At 34.6% G+C, this 18,971-nt stretch overlaps 1 protein-coding gene across 2 annotated transcripts in view; it reads left to right on the top strand.

Moving 5' to 3' along the window:
• Positions 1 to 18,971, top strand: part of LOC129732222 (O-acyltransferase like protein) — an 82,655-nt gene that overhangs the window by 45,178 nt on the left and 18,506 nt on the right. For both annotated transcript variants that reach the window (XM_055692873.1, XM_055692872.1), the window contains exons 6-12: positions 381 to 460; positions 1,087 to 1,185; positions 1,292 to 1,569; positions 1,624 to 1,818; positions 13,355 to 13,524; positions 13,904 to 14,080; positions 14,285 to 14,481. In XM_055692873.1, coding sequence (XP_055548848.1) covers positions 381 to 460; positions 1,087 to 1,185; positions 1,292 to 1,569; positions 1,624 to 1,818; positions 13,355 to 13,524; positions 13,904 to 14,080; positions 14,285 to 14,481 — 1,196 coding nt within the window. The remainder of the gene's footprint in view (positions 1 to 380; positions 461 to 1,086; positions 1,186 to 1,291; positions 1,570 to 1,623; positions 1,819 to 13,354; positions 13,525 to 13,903; positions 14,081 to 14,284; positions 14,482 to 18,971) is intronic.

The following is an 18,971-nucleotide window of genomic DNA, read 5'->3' as shown; positions in this document are numbered from 1 at the left end:
CTAATCAGAGTGAACTTGGGGTAAAGGTGAATTTGTATGTCCCTTCTAGAGATTTACGAGCTCATACATTGTTTGCGTTACATCAACGAAACAATTATGTTGGCCATTGGCTATTTTACGTCGAGAACTACATTAAAACAATATTTCAATTTAACGCATAATTTAAATTGAGATAATTATTGTAATTATCTCTATACAAATTAAGTTAACTTATTTTCAATCACTTAGGTTGAATTTCAATTATTTTCTCTTCACTAGTGTAAATAACATATACCTTGTAAGTTAGTTATTAATGTATGTAAACAGTCTACTTTTGTTGGACGTAATAATTGATAGTCTTTGCAAATAATGATAGATTTAATAAATTAATATACTTTTAGGTATTGTATCAAAAATACTTCTGTGTTTTGCTGTTGGACCAAACTCAAAAACAATTTTGTCTGTGGACCGTGCTAACGAGGTATGTAGAGGTTAAAAGTGCCGTGGCATACATTATTCATGTTAATAACGGTTGTCCACTTAAAATGAGAATGAAAAAAATGGGTCAAAAAAAGAACAACAGAGAAGTTTTGTTCAAACTGATTTGTTTCATATGAAGGGTTAACTTAAAATTCGGTCGTTTCCGGGCATTTCAGATTTCGATAGAGGAGAGTAGCTTTCATCATCCAGAAGGAAAGACACTCTGCCGTATTTCCGAGTCTTCCTGCAGCATTGGGATCTCACGGTTTGGATCTGATCGTTAGTGTACGCTGGGAATTTGGTTTTCTTTCCACACACTATTCTCTTCTTCTTTAAAGTTTTGCTGATGTTTAAGTTCGAACAACGGAACTTTCTGGCTTACTTACTGTTTCCTTGTTCTTGAATATTTTGTGTATAGAACGGAGAGCTATTTCTTATTATTTATATTCGTTGAACGGCCGCTACCTGTTTTCCGGATTACTACCATGGAAGCCAGAATAAATTTTTAAGGAGTAGATAAGACCGCACAATAATGCTTTCTGTCTGGGCATTCAAACCTTGTTCAATCAATATTATTTTGAAAATAGGAACGCATGCATCTTTTTTTAAATAAGTTGGCTTTTTCAGGATTCTATAACATGCGTACACGGCCTGCGCGTTTATTCGCTTCTTTGGACAATAATGGTGCATACTTATTTACAACTTTTTGCGGTAGGCGAGAATAGAGTGAGTATACCTTTTTTATCTTCATAGCATAGAGTATACATGTAATTATTTTATATTCATATACTATGTACTCAATTTTGTTTTTGTTAAACTTCTATCTTTTTAGTACGGAAGAAAAATCACAGAGAGATCCTTCACATATCAAGTGGTTGGAAACGCAACATTTTCAGTCGACACATTTTTCTTTATTAGTGGAGTTCTGGTTGTAGTGTTATTCTTCAGAACAACCAAAAAAATAAATGATAAAAATGATGAAAGACCATATATTCGCTATCGAAAGTTAATACAAACAATTTCAAGAATATTTCTTTCAATATTGTACCGGTTTCTACGATTGACACCTGCTTACCTGTTTGTTATTATTCTTAACGAGCTCGCATTGAAGTAATGCACCAGAAGATTGGAAATACCCAAATATTAATGAACGTTGCATTTCAGATGGACATATGGGCGTTCGGTTTTTACCCCCGGAATCATTGATCATATAACATGTCATAACTATTGGTGGCGAAACATACTATATATCAACAATTGGTACCCATTTAGTGAAATGTGTATGATTTGGTCTTGGTATCTAGCAAACGACATGCAGTTTTATATCATTGCTATAATAGCATTAAGTTTTGCTGTAAGGTAAGTCTGGAGAAAATTGTTTCTTTAAAATGTCCACATTCGATCACAACTTAGTTTCAAATGCTATAATCCGTTAGCTCGGAGTTTTCTGAACCATTTTTTTTTACAAATTACATGGAGGCTGGAAATAAGGTTCCCAGCCACAATTTTTTTAAGCATTATGAGCGACCGCACCGCAAAAAAAGTACAAGTTATAAACATTTGCTTCATTAGTTTAACCTTCTTCCAAGAAGACGCAAAAACATTAAGTAAATAGAATAAAGCAATGACGTTTATTCTTATTTTCAATGAAATTCTTGAAGGATTGTGGCGGCTTCCGAATGAAACATAATTGTCCCATATGAGAAACCTTATAGAGCGATTTGAATGTGAGAATTTCATCCGTTTGTTATGTTTCTCAAAGTTAGAATTATTTTAATTTTGGCAAGGATAATACTCCAACTATCCACAATTTAACTTGTAAGCATTACTAACTTGGATAACGAAGGTGTTAAAAAAATTACTACGAAAATAACAAAAACAACATATTTATTCTCTCAAGTTGAAAATGATCTTCACTGGCATCCGTGTCTCTTTTCAGTGAAAATCATTGGAATAATGGGATGTCTCTTCTAATATTATATTTTATTTTTTTGCACGTCCCTCGCCGATAAGCTAATTTTTGCAACATCCAACACCTGTTCTCAGAAAAACGCTGTATTTTATGAAAAAAAAAACAAGTGAAATAAAACTGAAAATCGGCTTTGCGTTTTTCTCCTGCGTGTTATTTATTTACAACCAGCAAATAACATGTATTAGTAAAAATTATCACTATTACTAGCGCAAATAGAGAAGTCTATCACAGATAACAGGCATCCAAGCTAAAAGGAAAAACTCCAGAAATCGCGTGTAAGATTTCAAAGTCTTACTCGTTGGGAATGCTAATGAAATTTTTCTGCAACTTGCGAATTTAGTGATGGCAGCGCTGGATTGTCAAAGCTGCCAGGCGCATGAAAATTCTCACAAATTTCAAGTCCGATTATAGAGTCGCTGTTTTTGCAACGATATAACACTGTTTTTTTTTATTTTTTTCAAATCAACAGTAAAACAAACAAATTTATCGCAAATATAAACTGGAAATGGATAAAATAGTCGATTAAGGTCAAGTTACGACTGCTTAAAATTTCTACATTAAAAAAACGGCAACCCTTCTTATTGCGATAATATCTATAAGCAGTGGTGGGCACAATTCCGCTAAGTCGCTAATCGCTTATTAGCGACGCTAATATACAGTTAGCGATTTGGCGATTTCGCTAATTTTTGATTAGCGGACTGTTAGCGTCGCTAAAATTTTGGCCTTCGAAACGCTAATCGCTAATTCGCTAATTTTGTAGAGAAGCGACAAAAAACTACGGTCGAATCCCTTTATAGCGACACCGCAAGGGACTGTCGTTATAGCGAAATGTCGCAATAGTTAGGGATATCATCTGGTCAGAGGTACAAATCAGGACATCTATTTTTCTGGCACAAATTTGATTCATATTATTTTTATTCTGGTTTAAACTGGTGGTATGTGATTTGCTATTCGGCTGTTAATTTATTCAACATGTATCTCGAACGATCCAATTTTATCAAGCAACTTTGGAGTTTTAGGAATTTGTATGTCCCCAAAGAATTCAGCACACGTAAACTGTTTAAAATTAAATATAAAAATTGTCAAAAGCTTAACACTATTCACTTGATTCAGGCCTAACCAAAGAAATAATTTACGCAGTGAGCGTTGTGTGGTCAGATATCGAGATTTATCTGGATTATCCACATTATTGAACATGTATCAAGATAGACAGGTCTAATGTCTAATCTCCAAGATATTTAAAAAATAATGCAGATTTTTCCTGATTCTGGGACCGATTACAGGTAACGAGGCGAGCAATTTGCCTCGCCTAGAGTCACTGACGAGCAAAATGTTGTATTAGGAAACGCGAGTAAAACTTGGCTGGTACCAGCTGAGTGGAGCAGTTTCGCAGACGAGCTACTCGTCCGAGATCCAGCCGACTCACCATCTGTTATATCTAAATTGGTCAGGCGAGTAACTCGCTGCTCACCTTGTTGACTGTAATAGGCCCCTTTATTTCCTTTAGCCCGCAAAACGGTCATCACTTCAAATTTTACAATTTTACCTCATAAAGTGTTACTTTAAGATTTTTATCCGAGAAAAATGTCCTTTTGTTTTCATTTTTACCAGCGACGAATTCGAACTGGCAACCAGAAATGAAAAAAATAAATACTGGGCAATTTCCAACTATTTCTAATATCAGGCAACATTCACGTTTCTGTTAAAAATTTACCGACTTGTGTCTTGCAATATGAGCTTGGTGTTTGAAGATAATTGCATGTCTTATAAAAATCAGGACAAATGCTAGAATATGAAAAATAAATCAGGACGCCCAAATATGACCTCAAAATCAGCACATGTCCTGCTAAATCAGGACGGATGGTATCCCTAGCAATAGTACGAAGAATTTTTATATATGTAGAACAGAAGGTACCGTTGAGAACGTCATTTAAGATTTTGCAATGTCGTTATAGAGAGATTCGACTGTACTATTGTCGCAATAAAGAATGACAAGTTTGAGTTTTGGCAAAAACATCATATCAAGAAGACTGGTATCTCTGGATCGATCCCATACAAATGACAAGCGTCGAATCAAACAGCACACTCCATCTATCAAAGGTGGAAGTTTGCATCGCTGCAAAGACAGAGTGGGCGTATGTGGTAGTCCAACCTGTGCGTTCAGCTTGCATTCGCATCGCCAGCACACACACTAGCATGCATCAGTTCCACTTTCACTCGAAAGACTGCGCTGCCAAAACTGTCGCTCAATCTCAGGCAGAGTTCCCAGTCTTCTTGATATGATGTTTTTAGTTTTGGTATGCCGTTATAGAGAAAGGTCGCAATAGCGAAATGTCGCAAAACAACTATGAATTTTAGTATAAAACCAAGGATGACTAGAACAAGATACCTGACTCTTGCAGAATTCATCGGACATGATTGTCGCTGCGCGTGAACAAAAGTCGAACTAATTTATACACTGTTAATTTGATGTATACTTGACGTCAAAATCAACTAACAAGGCCAAGACATGACTGCTGAAAGGTGGAACATTTTTTTAGTATCCTTGTGGACGACTGTACGGTGCTGCCATCTTAAAAATGATAATAATGTGTGCGAATGTTTAGTTTATTATCGGCGTATCATTTAAAATTAAGCGTACCATCAGAACTTTTTAATAACCGCTATGAGCACACACTACAGCAAGTTTTCCACTTTTGCCGAGGTTAATAAAGTTAATAATTAACGACAAAGCTTCTACAAGTATTTCCACCAAAAACCAAAAGCGATATTTCTAGGTTGATAAGGTCATAATAATAACAATAAAACCGCTCTAGAAGCATTTGAAAATTGTCTCATATTCTTTTGGCAGATGGCATTACCTCTTTAAAAGCGACATCAAGTCATTGCGCTCTGCTACTAGTAACAATAAGTTCAATTTAACTTATCATTGCTTGACATTAACCACATTAGCTAAAGTTTATTGTGCTACTTTACACAAATCATAACATTTGCTCTATATTTATATGAATATGTACCGGGTTTGAATATTCTGTTCTTTTTTACAACAACCGATAATGTGAGAAAATGATATGTTTATATATGACAATATAGCGTTGATCAGAGTGTTGTACATAATTTGTGTCCTCGCTACTTTGGAAGTATCATCTACACTATTTAAATTACAATTTCCCAGGGGACATTTTTTGTGATATATGAGGACACTCGAAAATTATAAACACGACTCCCATGTTACCTGGCTGGCGACATATCAAAATTTAAGTTTTAGTAGAATGAGACCTGAAAATAAATATAAGCCCTCAATATAAATCCGCACTCTGACAGTCAATGCCACACATTTTTTCGTATAGCTGTCATTAATTTTTCAACCGAGCACTCAGTGGTGCCGTTCTCGGCAAAAATTACCGAGACCCGGCAATAAATTTTAAGAATGTAGAATTCCTTTCTTTATGACACTAGTGTAAGTCAGTTTTTACTCTAGAATGAGGTTCAAGTTATCGTATAAGCCACAGGTGCATTCTGGAAAACAAGCTCAAGGTGATCTGAGTTGAATTTTTGGAATACCAAAAATTTCTGCATATTACCATGCGCAACTTTGGTTCTACTTTTTCCAATCAGATAATGTTTGAGATTTTTAAAATATTTGTATTACTTACAAACAGAATCACTTTTGTTGCTCCTACTAGTTGAACTAGTAAAACGTTCCCGGCGATGCTCGGGATCAAAGGTTTCAAAATTAGGAATCATTTTTTATAATTCATTGCAATATTAGCACAACTCACTTCAAAAATATGTCACATCTTATACGTCCATCATCACTTTAATATTCTGAGAACGCACAGAACGGAAATACAGTAGGTTTCCGTTTTTGGCATGTTCCATTTTTGGCATGCTCCGTTTTTGGCGTACTCCGATTTTGGCAACAAAATGTTCCGATTTTAGCAACATTTTATAGCACATAGTATACAATAATTTATGCAACAAACTAAGCTGATTTTGGCACCCGTTCTAGGTTGAAACTGAAAACATCCTACGCCTGATGGTTTTTAACAAGCTCAACTACCAACACTATTGATGTAACGATGGAATTCTTCCGTGAGGTCTTCTTTTTTTATATGTTTTTCATTATGTATTTCAAAAGAAGCAAGCGTGATTAAATGCAGTTCCCCTAGAATGATATATCACAAAGTGCAAAATTCAAGTTTTGAAGGTCAATTAAAAAATTATCAAAAGACTAATTGGTAGCTGTTACTCATCAAATGGGTAGAAAGTTTACTCAATAAAAAGTCGTGCAACAGTGGAACAGAGAGTTTGACGTCACAGACGCTGTTGTACAAGCACCGCGAGAGAATAAAAATAATGACAAATTTGTTATTACTGTACGTTATATACGACGGATTTTGTTAAAAACCTTAGAATCACGTAAATAAATAAATTTTCATAATAATTTTGAAGTCTCAAATTGAATATATTAATGACAAAAAAGGTTTTCTTTTCTGGCATGGTCCCAGTTTTGGCAACTGAAATTTAAAAGGTTGTTGCAAAAAACGAAAACTTACTGCACTCATATTGGTTTGCATTTTGTGATTTTGGGCTGTTCTACAGAAACTGTAAGTTGCCATTTCGGATATTAAAATGACGTTCGGAGCTCCACTTTCGGAAGTATTGAAGTGGTTGGTCAAATACCACTTCAGGTTATTTTCCTGAAACCAGAAGTCGCTATTTTGGAAAATGTTGTGTGGGGTCATCGCAGTTCCGAATATACCAAATTCGGGTGATGTCCGATTACAGTAAAATCTCTTTTTATGTAACTTTTGAAAGAAAGAAATCGAAGTAATAAGAATCGAGCATAACCATTCATGCTTAGTTCTCCTCTATAATGATATCTAAAAAGATGGCATGTGAATTTTTATAACGAAAATGTTCGTTGGTGTCCAAAAAAACACGTCTGAGAAGAAGTTAATGCTTTAATTCACAAAACTACGTAGAAATTGAAAAAAAACCAGGAGTCGCCGCCAAATCTATGATTAAACCAATAAAATGCGGCCTTTCCTCCAGCCAAATGTCCCAAGATCTAGTTTAGTTAAAAGTAAAAAAGTAAATCGAATCCCGTAATGTGTTACCATTCACAAAACTAAGAAAACATCAGAGATGTAATTTTTTTTCTGCTCGACTCGCACATAATCAAAACATGGATTTTTCTGCAAGAAAATATTTGCAGATGTTGAAGGAACAACGAACATTTCATTAAAAATATCACATGTCATCGCTTAGAATTTTGATTTAGAGGCGAATTGAGCTTATGCTCAAAATGTCAAAATTTTGCATGCATTATATGTAATGTATGTATATAAAATTTCAAAAAGAGTATTTTAATGTGTTTTTCTGTATGCACAAAATTATCTTCAAACATACGTAGTTTCAAAAGTAACATCTCAACTTTTAGCAATAAGATACCCATTATTATTTCCCAAATGTTGTTCCTGAACATTAACATACATTTCAATGAAAAACAATTACATATCATAGGTCTGAATTTTGATTTAGAGGCAAATTGAGCCCAAATATTCATGATTTTGCATGTTTCACATAGTGTTATTTTTACTCAAAAGTCATTCCTTAACATAAACAAACATTTTATTGAAAAAATAGCTGTGAGACAAATTGAGCCATAGTTTGCAATTTTCATGAGGTTTTTTGAAAAATATTTAAATTTTAAATAATCAGATACCTATTAATTTTCCCTCAAATATCTTACTTAAACATCAGCGAACATTTGATTATAAAAAAAATAAAAAACACAACTTCGGGTTTTGATTTAGAGGCAAATTCAGCTTAAAAAGTCATAATTCTGTATGTTTCACGTAGTTTTGTGAATAATATCTCGAGTTTTAGTAATCAGATACCTGTTATTTTTCCTCAAATGTCTTTCTTATACATCAACGAACATTTTAGTGGAAAAGGATTACATGTCATCACTTTGAATTTTGATTTGGAGACGAATTAAGTATAAAAAGTCGTAATTTTGCATGTTTCACGCAGTTTTGTGAATAATATCTCAAGGTTTAGTGATCGGATAATAAATATTTTTCCTTAAATGTCTTTCCTGAACATTGACAAACATTTTAATGTAAAAATAATCATATGTCATCGCTTTGAATTTTGATTTAGAGACAAATTTAGCACAAAAGGTCATAGTTTTGCATGTTTTGCGTAGTTTTGTGAATGAATATGTCAAGTTTTAGTAATCAAATACTAATAGTTTTTCCTCAAATGTCTTAAATAAACATTAACAAACATTTTTATTAAAAAAGAATCATATATCATCGCTTTAAATTTTGATTTAGAGGCAAATTCAGCCCAAAAAGTCATAATTTTGTATGTTTTACGTAGTTTTAGTTATCATACACCTATTATTTTTTCTCAAATGTCTTTCCTGAACATCAGCAAACATTTTCATGTAGAAACCTACGTGTCACAGCTTATGTTTCGATTTAGAATGATTCAAAATGATAATAATTACTGTACACCTCAGAGACGGAGGGAATAATATTAATAAGATCAAGAGTTACGGAATTCCATTTTTATATAGTAAGAAGAAGATAAACATATCCATATGACAATCTATGTAATAATAAGTTAGCGATTAGCGATAAGCGAAAGTTTCGCTAATATGGATTTAGCGTTTAGTGATTATCGAGCTAAATTTTCTAGTTAGCGGTGCCCACCACTGTCTATAAGAGCTGGAAATCTATTGATGTTATCAAATCATTGACTACTGAGTGTACTTAGCGTCACCATACTGCGTGTTTCGACATGATAAAATACCGTTGCATTTTTATACACATGAAGCGAAATTAGCTAGGATGTTTGTTATCTGTGGGTCATTTTTATTTTGACCGACATGTTATACATCAGGGGTTTCCAACCGGGGGTCCGCGGCCAACAAAAAGGGCCGGTCCGTGAAGCTCTTGGTAAATTTGACGGATAACATAAATTTGTTTCCAGATATCTCTGTGAAAGCAGATTTCCAATTCTTTTGCAGATTAGGAGCAAGACGTGAAACAAATTAGACTTGGACGACGATATAAGACTGAAAAACGCAGCCTCGTCTTGCAAAACCCGTATCTGAAATCTATTGAGGGACCGCAAAGCTCTCTGTGTTCCGCAAAGGGGGCCGCGGAGCTATTTGTGTTTAGCAAAAAAGACCGCAGAGCAAAAAAGGTTAGGATTTGCTGTTATACAGAATGGCTTTAAAATACAATGCTTGAAATGTATTAGTGTGAAGAGTTGGTAGAATTATTGTCTAATTATGTAAAGTGTGTGTGTATTGCTTTTAACAGAAGTGCGGGATACAGCAGACACCCGGGCATATCTCACAATAGATCTACGATTCTGGTCGCAGTGAGGAAGCCCATACAGGAAAAAAAAGTGTGTGTGTAAAATTAATTTTATATGAGATTATTTACCAATATAAGTCTTGTAAGTCTTTTGACTTTTTCGAGTAAATGTAAAAAGTTTCAAAACATACGATTAATAACTGCTAGCCTGGTACATACCTGAAAAACATTATAAAAATAATTTCCGAAAAGGGCTGTTTTACTTCTACATAAAGTATCATTTTGCGGAACACTCTCGCGTTTCAACAAAATGTCCCGCTTAGAATTACGTCCCGCGTTATCTTAAGCACCTACGAAATATCCCAACAATACAATATCGCACGCTAGCCTGGGGGGCTAATGCGGTCTCGGATCAACAAGATTAGTTGAGAGAATTCGTTATCGATATTGTTTTCGGCATGTTTTGCATGTTGTAGGATAAGTACAACGATACACCGTGCCCCAGTGCTGAGTCGAGAAAATTTCTAGTTTGAAAAGATCCTCGACCTGATCGGGAATCGAACCCGATATCACAACCGTGTGGGAGAGCTAGCCGACCGAAATCGCTAACCACAGAACCACGGGGACCACAGAAATATCCGAAATATCCCGCGGTTTCGAAAAAAGATTGAACCACCAGATGTCACATATTTTCACTACGACAACGTGCCTCGTTCTCAAATATCGCCATTTCAATTCCTAGGAGAAGTTTCGTTGTGCGTCCTTCTGGCCAGTTTTATTCCCAAAAGGGACTTATTTTTTGAAAATAGAATTTTGCGTAAAGAAAGGGTAAGTGGTTGAAGGAGTCTGAGAATAAACCCATGGTCAAGTCCTTTTCGACATTGATTGATTGATTCTACTAAGACTTCTTCTACCTAACAAATCGACTAATGACGTCTCTCGTATACACTTCGTCTTTTCTAAAAATAAACGATACGATCCCTCGAAAAAATCACTTGAAAAATGGAATATAACAATGTTGCGCGCTTATTACGAAAACGAACCATGGGTATCTTTCTTGCCGAACACCGCGATCCTCTCCGAACGACGCGCGCGAAGCAGCCTTTGCCACTCGTAGCAATCAGCTCGTTGTCAATCCCGAGAAAGCAAATATACTATCCTGCCCATAACTCAAAAATTGGCCAACATGCCATAGGCATCAAATCGAGAAAAACGCATTCGAAAATTTTTTGTCGGTACAACATATTTTGACTGTTCATGACAACTTTTTTATTGAGTATATCACCCTTCATATATGCTGGAACCTTGCCGTTGAGTTGAAACAGAGAAATCTGTAGAAAAATATCATCCGCCTTGTATTTTTAACACAGTAGCCGTTTTTTCAATTATAAACGAAAGGTCAGTTGACAAAACGGTGTGCAATTTGGCTAGTATCCATACGATGTGAATTATATCGTACTCGATGGTGATGGAAATGGTTTTAAATTTAATAAAACAACATGGAAGCACAATTGAGGATGAAAAGGACGACGAGACAATTGTTACGTGCAGCAATATAATAATATAACGAAAATATTATTATTCATGGTAATCTCACAATCCACTTTCCTATTTTTTCTCATCAAATCCAAAATGAAATCTGAATCTTCTCCTTATTAATATTACTCCTAAACAAAGAGCTAAATATCATTTTTTTAAATGTAAAAATTTATGACAGAAGGAAACAGTCACACGTTTTGATCATTGGGTTTCGCAGTACAACAAATAAATTCTTGTAGCATCAAATATTCTTCGTGAAAAAGACAAATTTGATGCAAGGGCTTTACGATCGCTCAGTCGCCAGTAACCACCAAGTTACAACACACTTTCGAAAGTTAGAAGAAACACAGTTCAGTAATAATACACTGGTTCGTGAACATGTCACAGGTTCATATTGGATATTGGATATTAGCCAAATTCTCAATTATTTTGGATATTAGCCAAAATTGTTTATATTTAAACAATCAGGCTATGAAAAACACAGTGAAGTGAATCATTTAATAACTTTGTGAAAAAGTTCTAGCTTCATACTTATATTGCATATTTTGTTGGAATTGGTGTATGAAAATTTTTATTGTGTATATTATTGATCACAGCTATGGATAATTAAATTAAACTCTTTGGGGAAAAACTATTTTTTTTATTCTTTAGATTTCTTCATTTTGAAAGTGTTTTTGTTTGTTTTTTTTCGTATCTTTTTGAGTTTGTTGTTTACGCGTCCTAATCTTCGTATTCATCATTTACAGCCTTGCTTTAACAAGCATATTAATTTATTTTTATTTAAAATATTTTTTGCAACTCACTTCACAATAACATGTGCATTATACGAGTGGCGCTAAAAAAGGTAACTAGCTTTTCTGTCACTTCCAGCATGTCTCCATATTAATACGTAAAACGACATCCATAAATTACGTAACGAAAAAAGAACAATTCTCGACTGCTTTGTGATAGGGTCGTATGTCTAAACGTAAACAAAACGAGTGAGAGATGATTTGTGCTTGTGAAATACAAGGAATATAACTCTCACTCGTTTTATTGACGTTTAGACATACGACCTTATCACAAAGTAGTCGAGAATTCTTTGACTCCCTCCCCCTGCGTGATGCAGCTTGATAATTCTTGGTGGTTTCAAATATAACATGCTTATGTAAAAGGCTAAAATATTGGCGATGTTTATTTAATTCCGCAAGCAAATAACTGAACGCAATCTCACGTTCATTAAGATTAACGATTTTGTATAACTGATAATCACCAGTTTTTAAACGTTATCGCAATATACCATTCTACGAGACGTTTCTGAACTCAATTAATGAATGAAATTTTGACAGAACGCTCGGAATCGCTGACATAACGACCGTAAAAGCAACGTGAATATCAGCAGGATCCGTGACACCTGTCAGTTCGTAAAATGGTCAATACGTAAAAAAATAGGTTTACCAGCCTCGTACACATGAGAAAAAAAAATTTGTTGCAGCAATTATATCACCATACGGCGCTAGTATACAAGTGATTTAATACGTATTTCTGCTTGATTTTATTTTTAATTTTTGAGTAATTCTTATATACGAAAACCATACTTTTATCAACGCTTTCAAAGAAGAGTGTTAATCTATTGCAATATAATAACAGACAAACAGACGTGCCTCTTCGAAATAAAAATCTGAAAAATCTTCATCCTTATTCAGAACGTTACACTCATGCGCCACCATGTGAGCTTACTGACGATATGTAGTTTATTTTCGTCTGATTTTCGACATCAGCGGCATTATTGACGGCTTTTGACTTTGTTAATGAAAGTGCACGCTTGCTTATAGCGACACCAGTGGTATTACTGCCTAATACACAAAATTTTGAAATAAATAATGCCTGGGTGAAGAAATCGTTATCGAGTGGCACGTCTTTTTGTCTATGGTATAATCTTCACTTTTAGAATTTCAATGATTATTGGTATTTCGAAAAATAGGACACCGTTATCCTGATAATTAATATGTAGTCCTCACTCAACCCATTTGTTAACAAAAATATTCTCAATCGTAATCTACAGATACTTCAAGACAACAGCGTTTATAATGCTACTGCTAATGGCTTGCTCTTGGATAACATCAATCTTCATTTCAATAAAATTCAACTATTCTTATAAAGTAGCTGAGCCATTCGAATCTTTTGATATTCTTTACGATAAACCATGGCAAAGAATTACACCTTATTTAATGGGTAAGTATAAATCCCTCGAAATAATTAAATTGATACGGTAAGCATCAAGCATTGGGAATAAATGTATGGTACCCGAAACCCCTCGCCACTTCTTTAACTTTTTCTACTTTTCTCTCTCCTACTCAACTCCCTTACTCTCCTTTTTCACTTTCTGGATATATGAAACTCGAAAATCTAAACTAATTTCATTTATTTATAATGATAATATGTTCAGTTCGACACTACATAATTTGAAAGAACCTTTCCGTGATACAAGCTTGCTATGGAGTTGAGAAAAAACTTCTGAAAAATTATCGTTGGAATACAGAATGTTATAACGTTCTAAAAGTTCTTAATAATCTTCATGAAATAGATCCTATAAGTACTTTTTTCGTCGCAGGTATGGTAACTGGATATATTTACTATTTCAAGAAGACGCCTCCAAAGGTATCGAGTATAGTTAACATCCTGTTATGGGCATGTTCACTAGCAACTATTTTTGGGCTTGTATTCGGCGTTTGGAAAGGCACGTTGTCAGTACCGGAAACAGCCCTTTATGTTAGTCTTGGACATACAGGTAGGTAGCAGCTTAGTATATAAGCAAAAGTGTCATTCGCCATAATTACCTCATAAAACGACTTCAATCATTTTGATTTACAATTTTGCTAAAAGATGGACTCATGATTCCTAACTAATTTCATCACGAAAAGAAAATCATTAACGCCCAAAATCTACTCTTAAAAGTACCGAAGTTATAAAATAATGAATCTTGTTTTTACAGCTTGGGGTGCTGCTCTCGTTTGGATAACATTATCATGCTGCTGGGGATATGCATCGATCGTTAATAGAATTTTATCTTATCGTGGCCTTTATCCATTGAGTAGATTATCATATTGCGCATATTTACTTCATCCAGTAATAATGATGGTAACGTCGTTCCAAATGGAAGCACCAATGCATTTGCAACATGTAATGGTTGTGAGTATCCAATTTAAAAAATATCCCCAATAAATGAGCATTACAGTTGCTATTGATAATTCTAGATAAACATGTCAAAAGGTCCTATCTGCTTTCATCGTTTTTCCGGAGCGCCTTTTCATTTTGGTAATAATTCAGCTTCAGTTAATCTCCCAACCGTAGTTTTCATTTCGAAGGCTAGAGTGATCGCTCTGCTATCAACTTGTGCAAATAGCGTGTCATAAAAGGTGTTCGATAAGTTGTGGTGATTAAATTAAAGTTATCGATCAAAAAATCGATCAAAGCAGATAGGACCTTTTGAAATGTTTCTCCAGAATTATTCAAATGAACGGAATTCTAAAATAAATATAAAAATGGATATACCAGTACACAATTCACGACAAACATGTGAAAAGGACCCATGTGCCAAATGTAAACAAGCCAAGAATTATGCGTTTTTTGATTAATATTAGCATAATCTACCCGTACAAAAAAGATTTTTCGATTGAAAATAAAAACTTAGTAATCAAATAATCTTGTTTGTACGGGTATATTGAGCTTATACTAATAAAAAAACGTAGAAACTTGGCTTGTTTACATATGGCACATGAGCCCTTTTCGCATGTTTGGCGAGAATTCTATTGAAAATAACACGTTGAAGAAGATTAGCACATACACTTCACGCTCACAGAAAAAAACTACAGCCTGATAATGTGTGCGGTAGAACCATTAGCGTAGCGTGGCGATGGCGGAGGAGGTGGCGGCCCCGGGTGTGGGGGGTGACATCCATGAGAATTTTGCATAAAACAGCGTTTAACGTTTAGACGGCAGGGTTTGGCACTATTGGCACTTGCTTTAAAAGATAGCTTGGAAGAAATGCTTTCAAATGCATCTAGTCCGAACCTGCGCAAAGTTGCGCAGAGTACCCTTATTTTGAAGAGAAACAACGAGTGTTCGGCACATATCGGATTTAAAAAAGGTAAATTTAAATTGCACACTGCAAATCATCAACAGAATAACAAAAGGCTCGTATTAGTCTTATAATAACAACGTTTTCAAACATGTTTCAGTATAATTAATCACACTATTTTCATATTTACAAGTTTAATTCATCAATATTCCGATATTAAACGCAGTATCAAAAATTAATCAATGTTTATGTTTTGGATCACAAAGCACTGAGTACCAAAATCATGTTTTAGGTTTGCATCATATCAGTCACATGTAAAAACAATCGTGTAAACAGTGAATAGTGAATTAATATTTTGACGTTAGAAACTGCATTTTGAAAACTCTCCTTGAAGATATTAAAACTGTAATAAAAAGGAACACAAAAATGAAGATGAAGTTGGAAGGTGAATAAAAAGAAGAATGCGATTAAAAGAAGCAATGTAATATAGTCACTTTGAAAAAAACAAATCATAAGTGATTTTCAACACGAAGCATATTTTTCTATTGATATTTTTTTCATTTTCTCAATAATTGAACAAATTTTTTAATTTTTTTATGGCATATGAAAGTCTTTCAAGCATCATGCATTTTATTTTTCAAAACATTGAAGCCGACGTAAATTTTTTCTCATATAATATATATATATATATATATATATATATATATATATATATATATATATATATATATATATATATATATATATATATATATATATATATATATATATATATATATAATATGAAAATTCACCTGGCGTCAAAAGTACACATTTTTTTGCATTAATAATGCCAAATTCGGACTTATATAAAAGCCATGTATTTTCCTTGATTTTGACAGTTTTTTGGTTGGCCAGCATTGGTATGGAGTCGCCCCACTGTGCGTCTTTGAAAGATTGCCTGAAAGTTAAGCTACATCAGTCATTCTCAAGACTACCTATTTGTAATTTGATACTATTTTTCAACTTTTTCGTATCACCTGAAATGGCAGGACGAAAACAGAAATCACGCATCGCTACGGGGAGGAAAAGAGAGGCATCTCTTTCTGACACTAGCTTATGCAGTGAAAATTTATTTGATATTCTGCCTGAGCAAGAAGCCGGCGAAATTGAAAAGTTCGAAAGTAAAACTATTAAAAGTGAAATTTCTTTAAAAACCCAAATTAATCCACCTAGCGGTGAGACCCAGCCTCATTCGAACTTAGAATTTGTTTAAATAGAATTAAACGAACACTATTTATGCTGGACTTATGTTTCACTCTAAATAACAAATTCATGATAGCCAATAGCACAACTACACCGAACATTTAAAACCTCACATTCACACACATTTGAAGATACATTAACACATACACATGCAAATAACATGAAATAAATATGTTTCAAATATATGACGCAATTTTTTTAATCGTTATATAATCAACTGTTCTAATTGTTAAGTCGGACTCGTATATATATAGTTTCGGCTATATATCATCTTAGATTCCATTATTCATAGTGGGAAAATATTTTTCTATTTCAAATTTTTCGCTGTTTCAAAGCTGAAATGTCGTAAAAAACGTTCATAAAATACGTAATGCTTGGGGAAAAGGAAGGGAGCGCTATCTGTTAAAATGATGTCACCCATGCGAAAATTTTTGAGGATCTATACAAAAGGAGAATCTTTCGAAAATATAAATTTTTGTTCTGCGTAATCAATTAACGTTTTCTAATTGAGCATGGGCATGAGCATGAGCATTGACGATCATACATATCGTAGTTGCACCTCCGTGATTGACCTGAACTAGTGAAGTTGCACAGAGAACCACATAGATAGTTTTTGGGATGTTATACCATCTTCAATGTACAACAATTCAGTAACTCTCACTTTAAAAAGATCAATAACGGCGCCGTCCAGGGCCTTACAGTCGTTGGGGAAAATTAGGAAGAGGATTGTTAGTTCGACAAACGTTGTTATGAGACCGAGTTCACCTCTGCATCTCTACGGATGTCACAGGAAGAGTATTTGTGTTAGTATGATGGGAAAGGAAAGATCAGGATTCGCCGTGGTAGGCAATACTATCAGATATTTTTAAATCCCGCGCGCGAAGAATAATTTTTCAAACCAAATAATAAATCGTCAGATACAAAAGCTAAGCGCGAAACAACGAGCTGATTCGCAGATACCGATTTTATGTCCTGTGAGAGTGAGCTACGCGAGTCACAGTCAAATCGAACTTCAACGATTAACCACTATACTAAAAACAAAACCTATCTTTCTTTTTTTTTTTGTTATTTTAGACCCTTAGTTGATATTTTTAATAAGAATTTTCAGTTGATATTTTTAATAATAAAAAAAATACTGTGAACATTCAATATATATCGCGATGACGTTGTTTGAAGCGGCCACTATACGGTATAAAGTTGCTATCTTCATCACATTTGAATGTGACTTATATTCGAATGCGAGTTGTGAAAAGTAAATTATTTTCAAACGCGGGTATTGTCGCATCCAGCCTGCTCATGTGTAAGTAAAACTAAATGAATATTCGCCATTAATATCAATCGTTAACGCAAAAAATACCTAATAAAAGATAAAAAGATATATTTAGAAAAAAAGGAGACACACACACCTAAACTAAAACGTCCAAAATTAATTGTGTTGCGTCTATGAATATATAACAAAAATTTAGCTTGGAGCTAAAAATAACCATCCAAAAGCCAGAGGAGTCATTAAGAGCAAATAAAAAAACAAAGAATATCAAAACAAAGTAATTGGACAAATTTAAAGTTCAAAATTTCAAAACATTTTCACAATTCAAAAATATCGCGAAACAGACAAACAAGTTGTGCGGTACGCGTCTTTTCTCAGGTAAGAAATATGAATGTCCACAATGAGAAAATATATAAAAACGCTACACTTTGCGCCGTCTAGCCTCAGCACACCACAATCAGCCCAACAACTCGAGGGATAAAACACATACTAAAAAATAAGTATTTGATTCATGTCGGTGGAAGCCACCAGCAGTTTAAATTAACATATCTGTAAATGTATGCACTTATCTTAGACGCCGAAGCAGCATTCAGTGAGTCAAGCACGCCGCCGCGCTCGCACTCGTTTCCATGATTACAGTTGCCGCTCTCGCGGCTCCTGCCTCCCAGCAGGACTTGCCATCGGCGACAAGCATTAGGGATGTAACGGATATCCGCATCCGCAAATGCGGAACATCCGCATGAAAATTGACATCCGCATCAACATCTGCATCCGTAATCACATATCCGCATCCGCATCCGCATCATACCATGCGGATATTGAAACAAAATATCGCTTCATAAAATATAGTAGAAAAATTTTCCTTGGTGTATTTACTGCTCGCCCAAATAACTTTCGCACTAGGGAGGGGCACGGTTATGTGAAAAAAGCAAAATATAACACAAGGGATGCTACGGATATCCGCATCCGCATCCCCGAATGCGGAACATCTGCATGAAAATTGACATCCGCATCAGCATCTGCATCCGTAATCACATATCCGCATCCGCATCCGCATCTGTAGATGTCTGAAAAATCGTTACATCATTT

This window comes from Wyeomyia smithii, chromosome 3, assembly GCF_029784165.1.
Source record: "Wyeomyia smithii strain HCP4-BCI-WySm-NY-G18 chromosome 3, ASM2978416v1, whole genome shotgun sequence".
In the NCBI taxonomy this organism is placed as follows: Eukaryota; Metazoa; Arthropoda; class Insecta; order Diptera; family Culicidae; genus Wyeomyia; species Wyeomyia smithii.
Note: the sequence above shows the minus strand (reverse complement) of the source record. Positions and strands in the feature narration are given on the sequence as shown.